The sequence below is a fragment of the Enoplosus armatus genome, chromosome 13 (genome assembly GCF_043641665.1).
Source record: "Enoplosus armatus isolate fEnoArm2 chromosome 13, fEnoArm2.hap1, whole genome shotgun sequence".
Classification (NCBI taxonomy): Eukaryota; Metazoa; Chordata; class Actinopteri; order Centrarchiformes; family Enoplosidae; genus Enoplosus; species Enoplosus armatus.
The window spans coordinates 5,737,830-5,757,011 of record NC_092192.1 but is presented as its reverse complement, the minus strand read 5'-3'; the positions used below and the strand labels follow the sequence as shown (position 1 = coordinate 5,757,011).

At 42.2% G+C, this 19,182-nt stretch overlaps 1 protein-coding gene across 1 annotated transcript in view; it reads left to right on the top strand.

The window, feature by feature from the left end:
- The window catches only part of mcama (melanoma cell adhesion molecule a), a 44,924-nt gene that overhangs the window by 14,882 nt on the left and 10,860 nt on the right, over positions 1-19,182 (top strand). The window contains exons 2-6 of the mRNA XM_070917854.1: positions 16,116-16,249; positions 17,531-17,759; positions 17,884-17,954; positions 18,135-18,222; positions 18,873-19,052. Coding sequence (XP_070773955.1) covers positions 16,116-16,249; positions 17,531-17,759; positions 17,884-17,954; positions 18,135-18,222; positions 18,873-19,052 — 702 coding nt within the window. The remainder of the gene's footprint in view (positions 1-16,115; positions 16,250-17,530; positions 17,760-17,883; positions 17,955-18,134; positions 18,223-18,872; positions 19,053-19,182) is intronic.

Sequence of the window (19,182 nt, the reverse complement as noted above, 5' to 3'; positions counted from 1 at the left end):
GATAGCAGAATAACTTCTCAGCATCCCTCGAGGTGGAGACGAGAACACGAATCTTATCTTAGCCAACGTCTCCCTGTAGTTCTTCTGACATCATCAGTGGGTGACAGAAGCAGACCCTGGTGCCAGACTGCAGCCTCTCCACATTGAGAGGAGGTGGTTTGGGCATCTGGCAGGGAAACCCCCTGTGGAGACTCGAGGAGCTGCATGAGGTTGCCGGGGAAACAGACGTCTGGGCTGCTCTGCTTGCCCTGTTGTGAAAGTGACCCTGACCTGGATAAGTGACTGAAAGTGGATGGAATAGACAGTTTACTATTATGATGCTGAGGAACCATACAATGTTTTCATGAATGTCTGCTTTTACTTGGTGTGCAATTGTTAGTTTTTTTTGGTCTGAAAATGTGAGTGTGTAAACCTACATTTTAGGGTTATTACCACCACACACAAATATCAAACTATTTTATTTTTACCATCTTTAGTTTCCTTTGTTATGTTGTAGGTTTTAGTGGCAGCAGAAAGTACCTAAAATAAAGTAAGATTGGCCATATTGTGAATTAGCAGTCATTGCCATATTAATTTCTCTCAAGCTTACTCTTCCTGGAAGTACGTTCAAGCAAGTCTCAAACATGCCGGTAACTGCTACATGAAGTGTGTTTGTACAGCTTTAAGAGCCCGGTGGAGGAGGGATTAGCCCCCATGTTTAAGTTGTGGCATATGTCACAATTATCTAATATGCAGTTGTATTGACATAACAGACCCCATCCAGAGTCCCATTTAATAAGTGATGGCTCCTGAAGTGCTGCACAGTCATCAGCTGCTTGGTTGTGTTTCTAAAAGTCCCTCACTGTATACAGTATGTCAGCTAGCTACATGCATCAAGTCGAAAAAGCTAAGCAAATGAAACTAGTTTTTTTGGAAACCACGTCCGAACACAAACACGCTAAGGTTGACGAGCAGCAAAACCGGCTGAAGAAATCTGTGACTCTGCAAACCCCCCTACAGGGCCGGAGGAGTCATGACGCCGTGGGCTTCCTCCACCTCCAGCCAGCTTGGCATCTGCTGCCCAGCAGAGACCAGGAACACTGTTATCGACAGGCCTGAAAAAACACACTTGTGCTTGTTAAAGGGTACATAACACATGGCACATAATAGTAGACAAGTAATACTGTGAGGTGGCTGTAATGATTCATTTGGATTGTGATCTTCTTCTTCATGTTCTTGGGTGGAGTTTCAATTCTGACCATCAGTTCTTTATATCTCACCACCTACTGGGATTGTCATTTAGGTCAGTGATTCACTGATTCTTAACGACTGAGCCACAACCACTCAGTGCTTGTTCCCCAGCAGCAAAGATGTTATGTGACAACAACGTAAATCTCAGATCCTGAGTGCTACATGGGACAGGTTTCCATCAGTAATTCTAACCCGGAGCTGGAGAAGAGTGAGTGACACAGGCTGAGAGAGATTAGCCGTCAGCTAAAAGAATTTTCCTACAGATATACATTAATCCTACAGATTAGCTGCTAAGGAACAGGCTCAAATTTCTCAGGACCTGTGTACTCAAAGGTTAAGGCTGGCAGTGCTCTCTATCTTTGTTAATGTCTGTAAATCTCATGAGAAGACTTGTCCGTAGCGCTCTGCCTCAAACCAGTTTGTTCTTAATTCATAAGAAGCGGGTCACAAATGTATTGTTTTGTAAGTTTTAAAAAGGTTCAGCAATTTCCCTAAAACAGCTGGGCTCTGTAGATTTTTAGCAAACATCACTCAAACTGGAGTGAATAGTGCATTTGTTGGGGACTATTTTCAGTCGTGGATTACTACACATTTGGTTCTCGAGTGAGTATCCAGTCTTGCATCGGTGTAGCTCACTGATGTGTTTATATATATATTATTTAACAGTTGAGGCCTATGGGACAGAAGCCATATCAGATAGATAAATTAGATAGATAAATTAAGAACCAGACATATCCTTGTAATGTTTGTCTGCATCTTTCTCTTTTATGTCTGGTCTTGAATGGGTACTGCAGTGATTTAGTGCTTAACTTCCATAAAGTTTGGGGACTTCGGAGAGACAGATTAAAAAAAAAAAAAAAAAGCATGGTCAAAAGCAGTCTCCAAGCCTAAGCTGAGATACCCCAAAGACATTGTCCGGAGTTTAAGACATTATACAACAGTTTCCTCTGGCTGAGTAGCTCTGTCCACAGTGAGAAAACTGATCCTCATGTGTAAAATCAGTGGAGAGTCCCTTTAATAAGAGGCAGTCATGCTGTAAAAGGTGCTGACGTGTTCGTAGTGAAAGATGTAGCTTCACCTGAGAAAACTCTGAGGTGACCAAAAAATGAGCTGATACTTTGTAACTTAACTTTAACCTACTGTATAACTTTTCAAACTTCACTGAATAAACTCAATTTTTCAACTTTATTCAGCTCTGATTCAGCATTTTCAGAGTTATATTGCCTCCATGTTCTCTTGTTCATCCCCCTTGTGGTTTCCTACGTAGGCAACTTTCGTCGTTCAGTGGACTCAATCTGCCATAAGCATTTGATCGTCTTATCATCTAAATGTTAGCTGATCGGCCCTGTACGTGTCTAGCCGAGCTGAATCGATTCTCGACTGCTTTACAGACTGAAATCGCGTGGTGAAAACTGAGCTTACAAGATGTTGTCTGGCTGTTGAGGGCAAAGCAGCCGCATCTTGTGCTGATAAGAACTGTTTTAGGTAAATAAAATATAATCCGTCAAGCTCAAAAAGTTGTTTTGTATCAACCAAGGAATTCTCAAAGCAGTAAAGAGCGAATACAACTATTGTGACCCTTAAACCATCCCCTTCTTTGTTCTACAATGTACTTGTGAGCTGATTTTTAACAACATTTTCAACAACTCATTCTATGAAGACTTATATAGTCATTAATTATCTGTTTATACACGATTCTCCACTGGGTTTTAAGGTGGACATAATACTGGTTCTGCTCTATCTTTGGCATATTGGTGTTATTTTCAGTGCGTTGCCTGGCTTGGCTCCCGTTCAGCAGGACATCAGGCTCTGTTTGGCTCTAAGTGAACTGGCAGTACTTCATTCACTGACACTGGCACCCCTACTCGACATTGTGGAGCAGCGTATCCATCACTTCTCTTCATCATAGACATCAAAACCTTTTTCATATTTTGTCTTTCAAAGATTACACAAACTGGTAGGCCTTAACACACGGTGGGATGTGAGTGTAACATCAGAGGGACTGCTTGGGAAAGTGTCCTAATTGAAATGGTTCTATTTAATTAGAAAAGTCTCAAACACACAATGAGCATTTCACTACAGAGAAAACACTGTTTAGATTCGATTAAGCAGGTCTGATCGGAGCACGAGGAACAAACATCAAAAGCCTGTTTACAGACTAATATAATCAGAGTTAATAACACTCCATGTGTAGCGTCTTGCGACTCGCCAACAAAGCCGCGGCCCGCTCTGCCGTGTGATGACGGTTAGGAGTTGCTGGGTAATTCTCTAGGTCGTCTTAGCTCACAGATCAAGGCCGCTGGTCTGGATCTTTGAACTTGACATTTCAAAAGGGAGAGGATAAAGAGATGCTTAAATATCAAATCCTCCCCCCACTCCCTCAGCCTTGATATTGGACGCTGTTAAAAGATCAACTGCCTAATCAAAGAGGAGTGTTCGGAGCAGAGGATTTTCCCAGTGTCCCCGTCTGTGGAAGTAAATTTATACATGTTTCAGCAGAAAATTGGGTTATCTAACTTTTGTCTCATGAGCGCTTGTGTGTATGGATTCTTGTTATATATAAACCTGCTGACTTTGCCACATGTTGACTATTATTGTGCCTTTTGTTCTGTTTAGTAGATGAGTGAGTCAAAATACAAGTGTAGTATTGTTAAATGCACTTCTTATTGTTTTTGTAGCGTTGTATTGCTCCTCTCAGTAGTGATATTGTACTCATTCCTAAGATTTGGGAACACTGCGACTCTTCGCTAGAAAGAAGTCAGACGGGTCAAGAAACACGAGCAGTTTAACGATTTTAAACAAATCTCCAGATTAGCCAAACTTAATAAGAGCAGAAAACGAGGACGAACAATAATATTTTTACTCAAACTGTCGGTTGCAAACCTCCATCACAGTTTACAGACCGTGCGATGGGTTTCTTGTGCAATAGGGCATTTTTAGCAAACAAACTTGCTAAACGGTTGCGATGTTAACAACTTGTCTGAATATCTAGCTGCTCGTGTTTCTTGCCCCTTCTGATATTGTTAAGATATGTAATATATAAATTATAGTAGCATTAGTCCAATGTTTACTCTCCTCTCCTCCTCCTCTAGGGAAATATCTATCTGTCTCTCTCTTCTAAATGAGGCATTTTGTTCACCAGCTAGTTGTTAACTAGTTGTTTGGTGCTGAGCAGGTAGCATACAGTTTTTAGGGCTTTTTTACTGAAAACAGCTGCCTGCTGCTGCTGGAAATGAGGTTGACTGTGAGTGATGACAGTGAACCAAAACAGTAAATTTGTTCCGCTTTCTGCCGTTAAAAAAACCAAACCAATGAGCTGAAAGCTAAAATGCTCTGTAGAGCAAAGGGGAACTGCAGAGTCGGGTGATAAATCTCTGTGGGTTCATCTCTATGAATGACCCCTTTCACATTACACATAGTCATTTGGTCCACTGTTAATATAGAAATATTGATTAGTGCAGCTTTAAGACCCAGATTGTGATTAGCAGAATTTTCCATTAAACTCAGGTTGAACTATGAGAACCATTTACTCCGACTGAGTGGTGAAACTGACCTCTGAGTCTAAGTTTGAGCACAGACTCGGGTTTGAGTGTGAAGGATAATTTTGTTGACCAGAAAACTGAATAAATACAGGAATGGTGTCGTTTTCGACAGGACTTGAACATGTAAGGAGTTGGGAGAGGGTTACAGGAAGTGCCAGATCTTTTATAGATGCACAGGTGTGTGTGAAATCAACAGGCATTTCATTGTGTGTGGTCCCGTGATAATACTCTTCTGAGTTAACCCCCCCTCATCCCTCTACACACACACACACACACACACACCCCTATTTGCCCTCCCTCCTCTCTTCTCACTGCTCCTACACTCCTTCCCACAAATCACTTGATAAATGGGCTGCCCACAGGTGTTGTTGGAGCGCTTCCCTCCCCAGCTGCCCCTGTCTTCTACAGCATGGGAATGGGGGCGACATTTCTATTGTTCACAGCTGCTTGTGTCAACGTGAACCCCACCTCCTCCATCCTCCCCAGCCCAGCGGGACACAGTGCCACCCGGCGACTGGGAATCCAGTCATAACCACGGCCCCGGCTCAAGGTCTTGGCACGCTGCGGCCAAGTGAATAAAACAAGTGGTGGATATTGTCTGCTGAGCCCTGAGAACTGGAGTCTCCCAGTCTGGAGATCAAGATAAAGTAGGCGTTGAGCTGCTCACTGCTCTCATATCAAACAATGCAACTGGTTATGAGTTCTCAACACAGATATATCATTGTGTTTGACATTGTGTCTGACCGACTGCAGGCATGTGATTCCCCTTAGAGTAAAAGGAGAAAGTGTTTGTTACATCCTGGAGGCGAGCGCCGTGTTTTGACGTGAAATACAGGGCAAGTTTGTTGTGAAAATACACAAGTTTTAGATCTGTGAGACGTGTCAATAAGGCTGCTGTGAGGGTGACCATGTTTTGAACCTTTGACTCTCACAGACTGTGTTTACACGCACACATGCTCATGAGCACATATGTACATATTGTCCTCACTTAATAAGAAAGTGCCTTCTCATTAATTTCACTCCATTGACCCAACAGGAGTGACACAATGCAAAGTCACCCGCGATGCACTGTGTTGGCCAATTACACACAAGCGCCGTATTTCTGCTGTTTGCCTGGCGATTGTGGAGGCAGAAGATAAAGTGATTGCTGCTGTGATAACCCTCCAGAGTTGTAAAATCTTTTCAAGCCCACATGTGCTTTGTTTGCTCCCCCATTGCCGCCCTCCACCACAAGTTTCCCTCCCCCACCCTGCAATTCCTGACACTGTCTGGGCTGCACTCTCCTTAAACCAGCCTTAGAACATCTAAAAAGCTCACCAAACAAAAGTTTTACTGATTAACTAGACAAAACATTGGCATCAGAAAGTCTAATCTTATCTTTAAATCTTTTCCCTTTTTTTTAAATCTTTTTTTTTGTTTTCTGTGACCTTCCTATCAATGCTTTTCATCTTATCTCAGAACAGCTGCACGCTTGTCTGCTCAAACATTGCTTTAAATATGAAAACGCAATCAAGACAGAAAACACTGATTCTGCTCTCGGAGTAAAACGTGGTTGTTTTACGTCTTTGGCATTGCATAAAAGCATAATGGTAATGTTATGCTGTTAGTGTGTCGACATTTCAGTGTTATGTATCTTGGCATAAGATTGAGTGCGTTTGCAAGTAAACAAATTACTGTTGACTTTTTGATTTCTTAAATCTCATGTAAAAAAGAAACTTGGTTTCCTTAATTAAGCTAAAGGTTTAGGAGAAACCTAGTTACATTTCTTACCATCCAATGTAATAAATCCTAGAAACCGTAATGTCCAAACAAAGAGCTAAAACGATTTGCCAATTAACCAATTAGTCAATTAGTTAATGTTTTAAGTAATTTTTCAAGCAAAAATGCCAAAGGAATTATTGGTTTTAGCTTTTCAAATGTGTGCATTTTCTCTGTCTTATGTAATACTAAATTGAATATTTTTGGGCTTTGGTCTGTTTGTTAGACAAAACAAGCAACTTGAAGATGTCACTTTGGTTTCCAGGATATTATGACGAGCGTTTTTCACTATTTTCTGACATTTTCTGGACCAAACAATTAACGAGAAAATAATCTGCATATGAATCGATAATCATAACAATTGTTAGTTGCAGTCTTTCTATGGTGTAACAATCAATTTGTTTTAGTTTAGGTGGACCACCCACAAAAAGCTGGTGGGTAGTAAAGGGTTAACACAGTTAGATTTACTGTACGTGGTTAAACGTATATGGTGTATATATTTTGTGGCCCTCTCCTGGACAGTAGATGACCATGTGTGAAGGTAACCCATTAACTGGGAGCTTTATAAAAGAAAGGTTCGTGTTAAGTTCAAGATGCACAGTGTTTTCCTGTTGGGATAGTTGGGTCTTCAGTCAGTCGAGCCAACAGCTTCAGTGCTCTTTGGCTTCTCCAAGTCTTTGAACCCGACTGGAGGGATGAACGGCATCCTTGTACCTGAGTATTTGTCACGTCCAGCTGTATCTGATCCAGGTTTCTGTCACACTGTTCTCTTCTGAAAGCAGCACCGTCTCTTATCACCGCCATCGTAGTTCATCTGTGAATGTGGTCATGTTTGTAGAAACAGGAATGTGGAGACAACAGTTTGTGAGGTGATTGGAGCTCTGCCCATTGTCACACCTGGTTGGACTGTGGGTTTCAGATGGGTTTTGATGGGGGGGTCTGTCAACGGTATTGAGATGATTATTCAATACAGTCCAAACAACATTGCTTTTGAATCGTGCAGTGTGTGTGTTGGGGGGTGGGGGTTAGTAGGACTGGTCTGGGCACAGGGAGTAGCCTCTCCTCCTCATTAGCACAGCAGTGCACCTGTGATCACTCTGATATTCTCTTTGAGAGCATTAAGCTTCCCAGTGGGGGATTTTAAGGGGGAGGGCCGGGGGTTCGCCATTTTGATCCCGGTGAATTAGGTGTGGCACACTCGCCCGACAGCTCGCCTCATGTCTGGTAGATGGGATAAAAGGAGAGGCAGTGCACAAATAGGCCTTTGTTGTAGGACAGGCGCAGCTTGAATGCTAATAACAGTCACATACAAACAGACACAGGCCCACAAAACAATGTAAAAAAAGTTCAAACAAATATTAATGCACGCGTTCACAGCAAGGGAAGTGTTTGTGATTTCTCCGAGATGGGGTGCTCGTGCGTGTGTGTGATAGAGGCGTAGCTCGCAATCACCATCAAACCTAATTGTGTAAGAGTTTGTTGTGAAAACCCAGCCGACTCATCAAGTACAATGTGAAGCTGTATCAGAGAACATTCACACTCAATAGATTCAGCCTGCTTGCATAAATGCTTATTATGTGGTTGGGTATAGACCAGAGAAATTAATCATCCATCCTATTGTTTATCTGGACTTTCGCGCTTGCTTTATGCTGCAATGGAAGTTTATGGCATCTCCTTGAATTTTTGCTCTGTCAGGTTAGAAACAAAGACTCCAGCGCATTCATTAAGTGTGAGCCCACATAGATAGATAGAAGATAGAACAGGATCCCTCAGAGTGACTAAAGCCAGCAGCTAGTTGATGGAAACTCTTAGTTAAATGTCCTGGACCACTCATCAGTTTCCTATAGTAGTGAGTGAATAGTTTAAACAATGCTGCAGTCCTGTCAGGAACACTGACCTCAGTTAGGGGAGACCATTTCTGCCATTGTGTCAAATGAAGTGGACCATACCTCTGCAACACTTTCACCCATTAGGATCAAAATTGCTCCCTGACTTGACAAGTCCTCTTCGTAACAGTGTACTCTCCTTAATGCTCCTTAAAGGCCCAGGAAACAGCCCCGTACACACTGCTAAAAGAATGTGGCCGTATGCTGCCCAGACCACCTCCGAATGTGGTCTGAGCAATTGGATCTCAATGCGTCCTCAAGGCGTCTTGGGTGCATTCACACCTGTACTTAGAGTTATCCACTTTCATGTTAATGCCAGGTGTAAACAGGACCTTTCATGTCATAACGTCTCTTTCTGCATATTTCATGTCTGTATCTACACTGTCAACTATCCAATAAAGGTAAGAGTGCCTTAAAAACATACGTACTGGATATGTCTGATACTCTTACAACAGTGACTTTCTTGTATTGAAAGTTAGCAGAGCTCTTGGTTTCTGGAGATTGAAATGGAAGTGATTACTTACAGGCCGGCTCGTTCTGCTGGATGGTTGAGGGAAAGCTGATTTAGTTGGCACCCAGTTTGTAGCTTTCAAGGATATTCATCACTGTGATGATGACCACAGGGGCTGGGATAATAAAGCCTTTGTCAGAGTACAGCAGTGAGTCAGCATGCTGTCGTCAGAGGTTTGATTGGAAAAAAGGTCTCCTATTTATAGTGTTAGAATAACAGCTGAGGCCTCATACCTGGCCCCTCTTACCTTAATGTCTCGTCTTTCACACACTTTAATATGAGACGGAGAAGGAATCGCTGCTGTTTCCAGATTTTGTCTACCTTGAAATGTCATTTTGTCCACCATCAGTGAAGTGGAATCACTCAACGTGTAATTTAATGTTGGATTAATCAATGGAAATGGTTCCAAAGCTTCATATGTTTGGTTGTTTTAATGTCTGCATTTCTTGATAGGTCAGGACGTGCTCCATACTTGTGGTTTGTATTTTGTCCAAACATACCAGCACATTTAGGGGAAAGGAAATCCAATCATGTATCCTTGAATTGATATGTATGTTTGAAATGGAAACCAAACAGAATTATATTGTTTCCCCCAGAACTGCAGCATTGTGGTTAGGAGTATTTCTGGATTGTGGAACTGCAGCTGCTGTTGTTCCCAGTTCCAACATTAGTTTCAGTGGCTATCACCGTATTCAGATACTAGATAATGATTAATCCACGGTTGTTATAGTTGGATTGGGTCTGTTTTTGGCGAGTGGAATGACTAAATGATACATTTATGTAGTATTTCTGTTTTTAGCTCTGGGGTTCTAGAAATGAGGTACACACTGCTAAATGAGTTTTTAGGAAAACGCGTTAGTGTAGGTTTGTTCTCCACATTAGTTTTTGTTCTGCTGATAGCTTAAGGAAACCCCCCTTGATGTAGATACAGTGTTTAGCCCGTTGACCTTTAATTAGCCATCCTGTGGCTGCGGAGCAACCTGCATGCCAGAGCCCAGCAGCTCTGTAGGGGGCTATTGATGGGTAGTGGATGCAGAGGAACAAGCCACACTCACTGCTGAACATCAGATACAAGCATAAATAAAACATTCATGTTACTCCTTTAATGAAGTCTCACCCATCGGGTGTGATGATGAAAAATTAATGCAGCTGCTGAAGACATTGCTAACCAGCGGGAATGATTAGCAATTCTTTAAAAGTGTTGTTAGAGGCTGGAAGATGTAGTGAAACCCATAAAATACGTTGAGAAACCTAGAATGTTAACATGTTTTTTTAAGCCATGTAGGCAGATTTATGAGAGTTAAGACAGGACAGTCTCCAAAATGAGCATAAACTCAGAAACACAGATTCCATATTGTTGACACAATTAATACAAATATGTGAATTTTACATGACTTTCTATATAAATAAAGAAGAAAAAAACAGTCAACATTGTTGACACAATTAATACAAATATGTGAATTTTACATGACTTTCTATATAAATAAAGAAGAAAAAAACAGTCAAGAACAAAAACAGAGCTGAGGTGTGTGTAACCAAGCCAAGACCAGCAGCTTCAAAGTGTCTGCACAGCCACAGCTACGTTTTAAGCACAGCACGTCTTTTTCGGTGTACAAAAAGTTTTAATGTTTTTGTCGACCCCCTGAAATGTCCTCTATCCCACCACCAGGCCACAACAATCTGTGCGCAAGAGAACAGTTTATGTTTTTAACAAGGATATGATGAAAGTCAAAATCAAGTCGATTTTATTTATATGGCTCCAAATCAATGAGCACAACTCCAGACTTATTTGAAGCATCTGGAATGAGTCTTTGTGTGTGTGTGTGTCTGCCCTCTGCAGCTAAAACCACAGAAATGTTGCACTTTCATTCGCAGAAAGAGGTGGTCTGTGCAGGCAGAATACTTGCCTGATCTGCATGGACACTTCAGTTGCACCACTCCACCTAACTTGGTGCATGTGGGATTTGTTTTGGAGAAATTACAAAACAGGTGCAAATGCAAAATAGACTACTGTCCTGTGAAAATTTCTTTGCAACTAAGAGTGCACAATGCAAAGTCTTGCGAGTGAAAGATCAGTATCAGCCCCATACATTAGTCTGAACCTGAGTGAGTCCACCTCAACAGTGATCATGAAGGGCTATGTGCGAGGTCCCGAGCTGGAAGTGCGATATGCTCTGCTGCATGAAAGGGGGGATCAGTGATGCATAGAGAGGTGCCTTTGAGGAGATTTGCAGCACTTCCTTATCTTTCGATGTGAAAGAATAAAGCCTGGACCCTTCACTGCCACTGACTGTCACCCAGGGAACAGGCTGCTGGGAGATTTGTGCCAGATGCTGCTCCTGAAAGCACAGACGCATCAGTAGGACAAGGAGCTCTCATCTCCACTGTAGGGCTGTATGCTTTCACTGTGTGTGACTGTGTATGTATGTGTGTGTGTGTGTGTGTGTGTGTGTGTGTGTGTGTGTCTGTGCTCTTTGATGTCAGGCAGTACACAGTGTCCCCCAGGTGTTCGACACCACACCAGGGTTGCGTATTGAGAAATCCTCCTCCCTGTCATCCACACTTACATGCTAGCTTTTTACACCCACCACTCTCTGAGGGACCCACAGTGTCCACACACAACTTGTATTCAGAGAGTCTCCAGGTCCTGAAAAAGTCTGAAACGCTGATCTGCTCTTACATTTCCTCATAAGTAGCTTCAAAAAAGCAGATTTTCTGTTGTGGAATAACGTGTGACATTACATATGCAGAATATGGTGTATCTGCTTGTGAACCTACATATTTTATACCCTCAAATTTTAATATTCAAACTCCAGACACCTTGTTTTCTGTGGCTACAGAATGACATCAAATGAAAATATTCCACATCTTTCTATTATTTTCTGCTCATTTCCCCCAAAACAAGAGGGTTTATAGATCATTTATTACAGGACGTTTTCATTCAGTCTCATTTCATGGCTCACCAGGCATGTGAGGGATTAGGGTGAGTAAATGAGGCAGGTTTGTTGTGTCAGAGGTGATTTGGACTCTTATCAGTGGGCGAGCTGCAGATCTACTGGAGACCTAAGCTGACAGCCTTAATCAAATGGGAAAGCCAATAATGGCGACCACTTTAGTTAGCGCGTCTTTTTGTGAGGGTATTGTCTGTGGGTTAGGTGCATAATGAGCGACTGAATGCAGTGGCTGTCCTGGAAGTATCCCCCTCATTATGTCTGTTATTGTCTGATTTGTATTGTGAGAGTGTTGTGTGAGTCTGTCTCTATTTGCCTCAAATGGAAGGACAGAAAATGAATTTGTTGTCTTTATTCTCTTAAATCTGTCCTTTTCCCCTCTAACATGCTCTGCCTTCTCTATAAAGGGTTTAGAGGGGTTAAAAGTGCTACATAATAGCCTAGATCATTACCAAAGTAATTTTGAGACTTTACATTAATCACTCTAAACTAATGAGATCATTCCCAACAATGAATTTGTGATGGCGATAGAGGAAAAGTCAGGGGATCACTAATATCAGTATGATTCATCCTCTGGGGAAGATGAATGACTGTACAAAAATTCATCCAGTGGTTTGTGAGAAGTTTCAGGTAGACTGACTGATAGACCAACATTGCCTCAACTTTGCCATTCTTAGAGCCTCGCGTTAACATGGCTGAAAATATCAAGTACTGAAAGGTGACATTGAATGTCTGGTCAGATTTGCAATCATGTTCGTTTAGTCTTTAATCAATTTAGTGGTTTAAATCATACTTTTGCCAGTTTTAGGTTTATAGGCAAAGATTTAACATTTGAGAAGTTTGACTTCAAATGATCAAAAGGGGTTTTGCAGAAAAACGTACCTCTATTCCTCAAAACATTTTGGTATTGGCAACAAAACGTATTGTATTGGCACTAGTTCTGAAAAACCTTTGAAACAATACCCAGCCCTGCTGAAACTGAAATCAGTTTCTGGATCACAAAGGAGAGAAGGATGTAGGGGAGGACAAGAAAAAGAAAGGAGCACATACAAACTTTAGCTTTAACTATACAGTTATTTAATTGCCGTGATATTGTTACTTTAACAATGACATAATAATGATTAAACAATGGATAATGTTGCAGCAGCATTTTGTGAACAAATCTGTCTTTAGTGGAGAAGTTAATCTGCCGTTTGAAATGTAATTGTGTTTGTTGTTGATCTGGGAAAGTCTCTCTCCCTGCCCCCTTCTGTTGATCGTCCCTCTAACAGGCCAGACATTTGGGGTCCTGTTGTCCAGTCACAGGCCTGATCCTGTCAACACATCCAAATATCCTGGAGTGGTGTGTTTTTTTTCTGAATGAATTAGCTCTGTATCATCCAGACGCAGACAGCAGACAGCCACAAATGTATGCACACACACACACACACCCACAGGCAGCAGTTTTGGTTGTCAGGGTCCATAGATCATGGGTCATGTGTGTTTGTGCTTTAGTCCATGCAGCATAAAGTCACAACAGGAACAGATAAGACTGGTCCCAGGTTGGCTTTGGAAGCCAAATCCCCAGCAACCCCCCAGTGCTAATCGGATTAGCTGAAAAGTTAGCAGCATGGCCCCAAAGAGACGCAACATTTTTTACACTGACTTCTGTGACATATTTTCCTCTCCAGCCTCCATAATCTGCTTCTTGTCTCAAAGCCGTCTCACATCATCTTTGTCACAGTAAATAACAACTTCAGTACGTGATGAACTGTTTTTAACCTTCAGTTCAGGGATGGAAAAGCATCTTTTTTGCTGACTGGTGGGTGGGGTGTGTGTATGTGTGTCGGGGGGCGGGGGGGGTCTGGTCCACCCAGGTGGGGGAACAATGGCGTGCCCCTTGTCTTGAAAGGAATGGTTGGCTGAGCACAGGCCCGAGCAGAGGAGGGAGGGACGGAAAGGAAAAAAAAATGAGTTGTGAAAATGATTGGTGCTGAGGGTGGTGATGGGGGAGCAGCCGGCTGAATGGGGGCAGCAGGGTGGCAACTGGACTCTTAAAGCTCTTTTCATGCTTGGTCTGTTTCAACCAACGCTGAAAACACATATGAGGACACTGAGGTCTAGCCCTTGTTAATTGTTTTTTCCTTTCTTTTTGAAAACCATTCAAAGATATTCAAACACAAAAACTGGGATGTTCCAGTTTTTTTGTTTTTTTTGCCTCTCTGTATCTGCTGCTCAATGCGCTTAAAATGTGGCTTACAATAATATCAGTAAACACAATACAGTTGAAACATCCATATGAATAGTTTTGCCTGAAGACAATAACGCTTGCTTCACATCTTTTTATGTTTTCATATAGTGTTTTGTAGTGTTACATTTACATGTATTTAAGTTCTGTACTTAAAAGAGTACTACACCTGTTTAGGATTACACTGTTGGACTCATGATGGACAGTAAAAATAAAAAAGATCAAAATTAATGCGACAGAACCAGATATATCAAGAAAAGTATTAAGAAATAAATTGAGTATTTCGTCTCTCGCTTCAAACAACAGACCCAGGTGGTGATAGTCCTGAATCAACGGACGCTGACCTTTTTCAAGGAGACCTGGTTTGCAGAGATACTCAACGATCATACTGGGAGAAGTCTCTGCTCTGTACTTCTGGACAAAAGTCCTGCAGACAAATGTAGAAAATTAAAAGCAGGCGCAGCCGAGTTAAGGAAAAGAGGCTATGCTAAAATGACAACACATGACAGTAATTCCACTGAACATTACACAGTGACACCTGACAGTGTAAGGGGGAGAGGAGGGGAGGGAAGGGTAAGTATCCTTTACCGTCTTGCATAACAACTCCAAACCAGATTAAACTGAGAAAATAGACTTTTTGTGCCATCTTGTTTCTCTTTGTTACTGTGTGAGCTGGCCCCACTATAACCGCGGCCAAGTCCAACATGGCTGAAAAAAGCACTTGGCTCTCTGAATCAACAGCCCAGTGTCAAACTGGCTAGCCTTCCCATGCCTGCATTCCCTCGATGATGCCTAGGGAACTGATTTTCTGGCCAAGATGTGGTTTTGTGGTTGCAGTCAGCCAGGCAGAAGGGAGATGAAAATTATGCCATGTGGACAAGAAGCCTTTTCTTCTTTGTTCTGCTAACATGGCAGACTGGCTCCAGGTTGGCCTGCAAAGACAGTCAGTCATCTGCCAAACACTATGCAGTTTAGGATGAAATTAAGGTTGAGGGTCAACATTAGAATTAGATGTAGGTAAGGAAGAACGCGGCCACAGTGAAATGCCATTTTTATGTTGAGTTGTTTTTCGTTGAGTATGTTTTCATGTTAGTACTGTTCTATTGCTTTAAATCATGGGTCACTAACAGGCGGACCGCGGTCCGAGTCCGGACCCAGACGCCGTCCTATATGGACCTGGACCTATAATCAATAAATTATTAAGGGATTTTCTATTTTAACTGGTGCAGCTTTTCTAGTCTTCGCGGCACTGGTTTATTGGCTCAAGAAACTCACAGACCAATTGCATACGAGTTACGCCAGCCCACGTGACGCTACTCAGCCAATCAAATCTGTGCATTCCAGGCGATAAACATTGCGACTCTGAAAACAGACAGACGAGAGAGGTGAGAGGCGAGTGACAGATGATAAGACGAGTGAACGACACAGGCAGAGAAGACACATTATTTATTGTGAAATTGGTTGAGACTGTTAAGTCAAGATGTGAAACAGTTAACAAAGAAAAAGGGAAACTCAAGCTGCTGCTACACTTTATTTTGTTTTTCTAAAATTAAGCACTTTATTTTAAGAAGCACAATTTTTCAAAAGCTATTTTATTTATTTTCTCTATTTTATTTTTAAATGCAGCCCTTCTTTTAGTTAATGAGAGAAGAACATTATACATATCTACAGTATTATATATCTGCAGAGTTCAATGTTAAGTGACAATAAATATGGTCAAAATGTTTTTGAATTGTACTTTCTTTATTTGATTTGACAGTCAGTTGTTGATCACATGCAGACGTCGATACAACTACTAGGCTACTTCAGTTTATATCACACTAAATCACAACGCAAGTTAGACATTATGATGTTCCGGACCTTTGCTTGAGGAAATTTTCTCTAACTGGACCTCTTCGAACGTTAGCTGAATACCCCTGCTTTAAATGGTTCATGAATAATATGGGACCATGGGACAGTACCTGCAGAAAGCATGAAGTTGATTTATGTGCATGTCTGTGTGTTTTTCAGCATGGGCCAAGGTGGAGCTGACTATGCATGAGAGTGCTGAGGTGTACCTGGGTGACTCGGCTCAGATCCCCTGCCAGTACAGCTTCACTGACGCCAACAACGAGCCCAGCTTTGTCATGATCCAGTGGTTTGTGGTGAGTACTGTTGGACCTGCTGCGAAAACTGACACTGCCTGTCAGAAATTATCCAACCGCGCATGTTTAGAGTGGGGCTGCCCCCTTAAAGTTGGTAATTTGAATCATGGTCCGAGAGCCCCAAGCTCAGTTTCTAGTAGTAGCATCAGACTTTTTTATTTCCTGCATTATTGTCCTCAGACAACATGAATAAACAAATAAATAAGAACTGTCAAAACAAGTAAAATAAGAGGATAAAAGTCACAAGGACTTACAAAGTCTTAAACAGGATAACAAGAACAACTCAACACATAGTAAGTGATGTCGCTTCTCCTCTGTTCAATTCTTAGAGATGATTTTCCCTCAGTCTCGTAAAATTCAACAGTTCACAACATGCATGCTCACATGCAGTCATGGAATATAATATTAAGCGTCAGGGAAATCAAGCAGTGGCAGTGGTAACTACTGTAATGACTCAGCAAAACAAGATCTGGACCTAAAAACACGACTCTTAGACTCAGTAGATGGAGTAAAAACAAAGTTTACTGAAACAATGAGGCAACAGGTAAGCAGTCAAATCTGGCAAACAAGTCCAAATGGGTGTAAACTAAGGCAAGGGTCAGAAACAGGGCAGGCAGGAAAACAGGTACCAGGCTAAGAAGCTATGGCTAAGATGGCTCAATAGATGGAAATGAGTATGTGCACGGCTGAATGTGGGAATCAGGTCAATCAAATGGAACTGACAGGAACACAGCTAGGGCAACTGCTGGTGTGACTGGGATTGATGGGATCTGGAATGAGAGGTGAGTTGCCAGTCAGGTGCTTGCTGACTGGACAGAAAGAATTAATGACTGGCAAACACCATGACGACTACACTGACGAGACAAAACGTGTCAAAGATTCAGTCTGATTCAGCTCAGCAGGCGTCTCTGATTGATGGATGGATGGATGGATGGACCACATTGTTCATTTGCTTTGCAGAAGTTAATCAGAGCAGCGCGTCAGAATGTCTGAGGGAAAAAAAAATCTTCTTTTACAGGTTTAAGTAGAGAGAAATGGCTCAGCCAGTCACAGTCATGTGGGGATGTGAGAGCAAAAACTCATTTCTTCTCTGCCCGTCAGACACAAGGCTAAAGTTAGTTTAACACTTACCAGCTGGACACACGTTACCCATCATACCTGTAGGCAAAACTGGCCAATATGAACCAAATACACAAGAAAATGTTTCCATTGATTGAACCCTAAAATACTGTATATCTGAGTCAAAGGTAAAGTTTGTCCTGACTGTGTGTCCTCCTGCAGAAAGCCGTAGGTAACAGCTCACGGATGCGGATCTTCTACGGTGATGACAGTCAGCAGATGGTGGACAACAACACGGACTACAGCGGTCGCATCGAGGTGACTTCAGACCAGCAGGGAACTCGACTCACCATCCAAGACGTCCAGCTCTCTGACGAGAGGGAATTCTTCTGCCAGGTCAACGGGCTGGCTGCCGGGAACGCTGAGGGCAAGACCCACCTCAGAGTGTTTGGTAAGGAAGCCTTTCTCTGTGGCAGATAAACCATTCAACGTCTTAAGAATGGCTTTAATATTTATCTTTGTCTCATGATGTAGTTATTTATTATAAACGACTAGTGATTCCTTTCCTGATTCAGCTCCTCCAGAGGCTCCAGTGATCGAGGGTGTCCTTACTGGAATATCTGTGACCAATGAGGGGCCGTCTAAGGTGGGTCCACTGAATCTTAGACGCTGAGATCAACCATTTCAATACTCTTCAGGGTTATGATGTTAAGCATGCATCAGATAGTTACTGAAATCTCTGTCTACATTGTTTGTGTTCCCCATTTACTGCTTCAGTGGCCAACTTCAAGATAATAAAGATTTGTCAATGTGACTGGATTTCCAGGTTGCATCATGTGAGGCTCGGAACGGCTTCCCTAAACCCAACATCACCTGGTACAGGAACAGCATGCCACTGATGTCTGCACCAGGACGTAAGTGCAAACAGTGGATGAGCCATTGTGTTTGTCTCAGAGGGTTTTACCACTTAACACCCAAGTGCTTCCTTTGGTTTAAGGCCACGACTTTTCCACATCAGCACTGGAACAGAGAAATCTTTTATACACACACACACACACACACACACACACACACACACACACACACATACACACACACACACTTTGGTCCAGTCTGAAACATCTTGACAAATATTGAATAGAATGAAATACAGGTCCAGGAATTCATGTTCCCCACAGGATGAACTGTAATAAATTTGGTGATGCCCTCGTTTTATAAGAACTCGATTAGCAAATGTTAGCATGACAACACACTAACATAAAATGGCAACCATGGTATACCTGCTAAACATTAGCATGTTCTTTATTGTAAGCAAATGTTAGCATATTGTTCGCAGCCTCACAGAGCTGGGAAGGTGGCTCTTAGTCTTCTTACTTTCATTCCTTTACATTCACATTTACATTCATTCATTTGGCAGAGACTTTTGTCCAATGCGACGTACAAATGAGGAATAATCCAAGAATAAGTGCCTCAACACTTAGTTATGTGAAAATTGCTTTAATGTGGTGTGAGTATTGGCTGTAGTCCGTTGTTACATGTCTATATGGTCTTGCCCATACTCCAGATGTAAACATGTTGATCCTGGTGACGCGGGAGTCCACTGGCTTCTACTCCGTCCAGAGCACCCTGGAGTACAAGGTGGTTAAGGAGGACAAGAATGCCCATTTCTCCTGTGAGGTCAGCTTCTTCGTCCCGGGAGCCATCAGGACCGTCGAGTCCAACAGCGTCAACATCACTGTTCACTGTGAGTTAAATTCCTTTTTTTCCGTGGACTCCTTGCTTCAAGACAAACAGATTTATAATTTAATTTTAACCAGTCCTCCTACAAAACACATCCAATCACGCTTACTTGAGTGACCTGGTTATTGACAGTG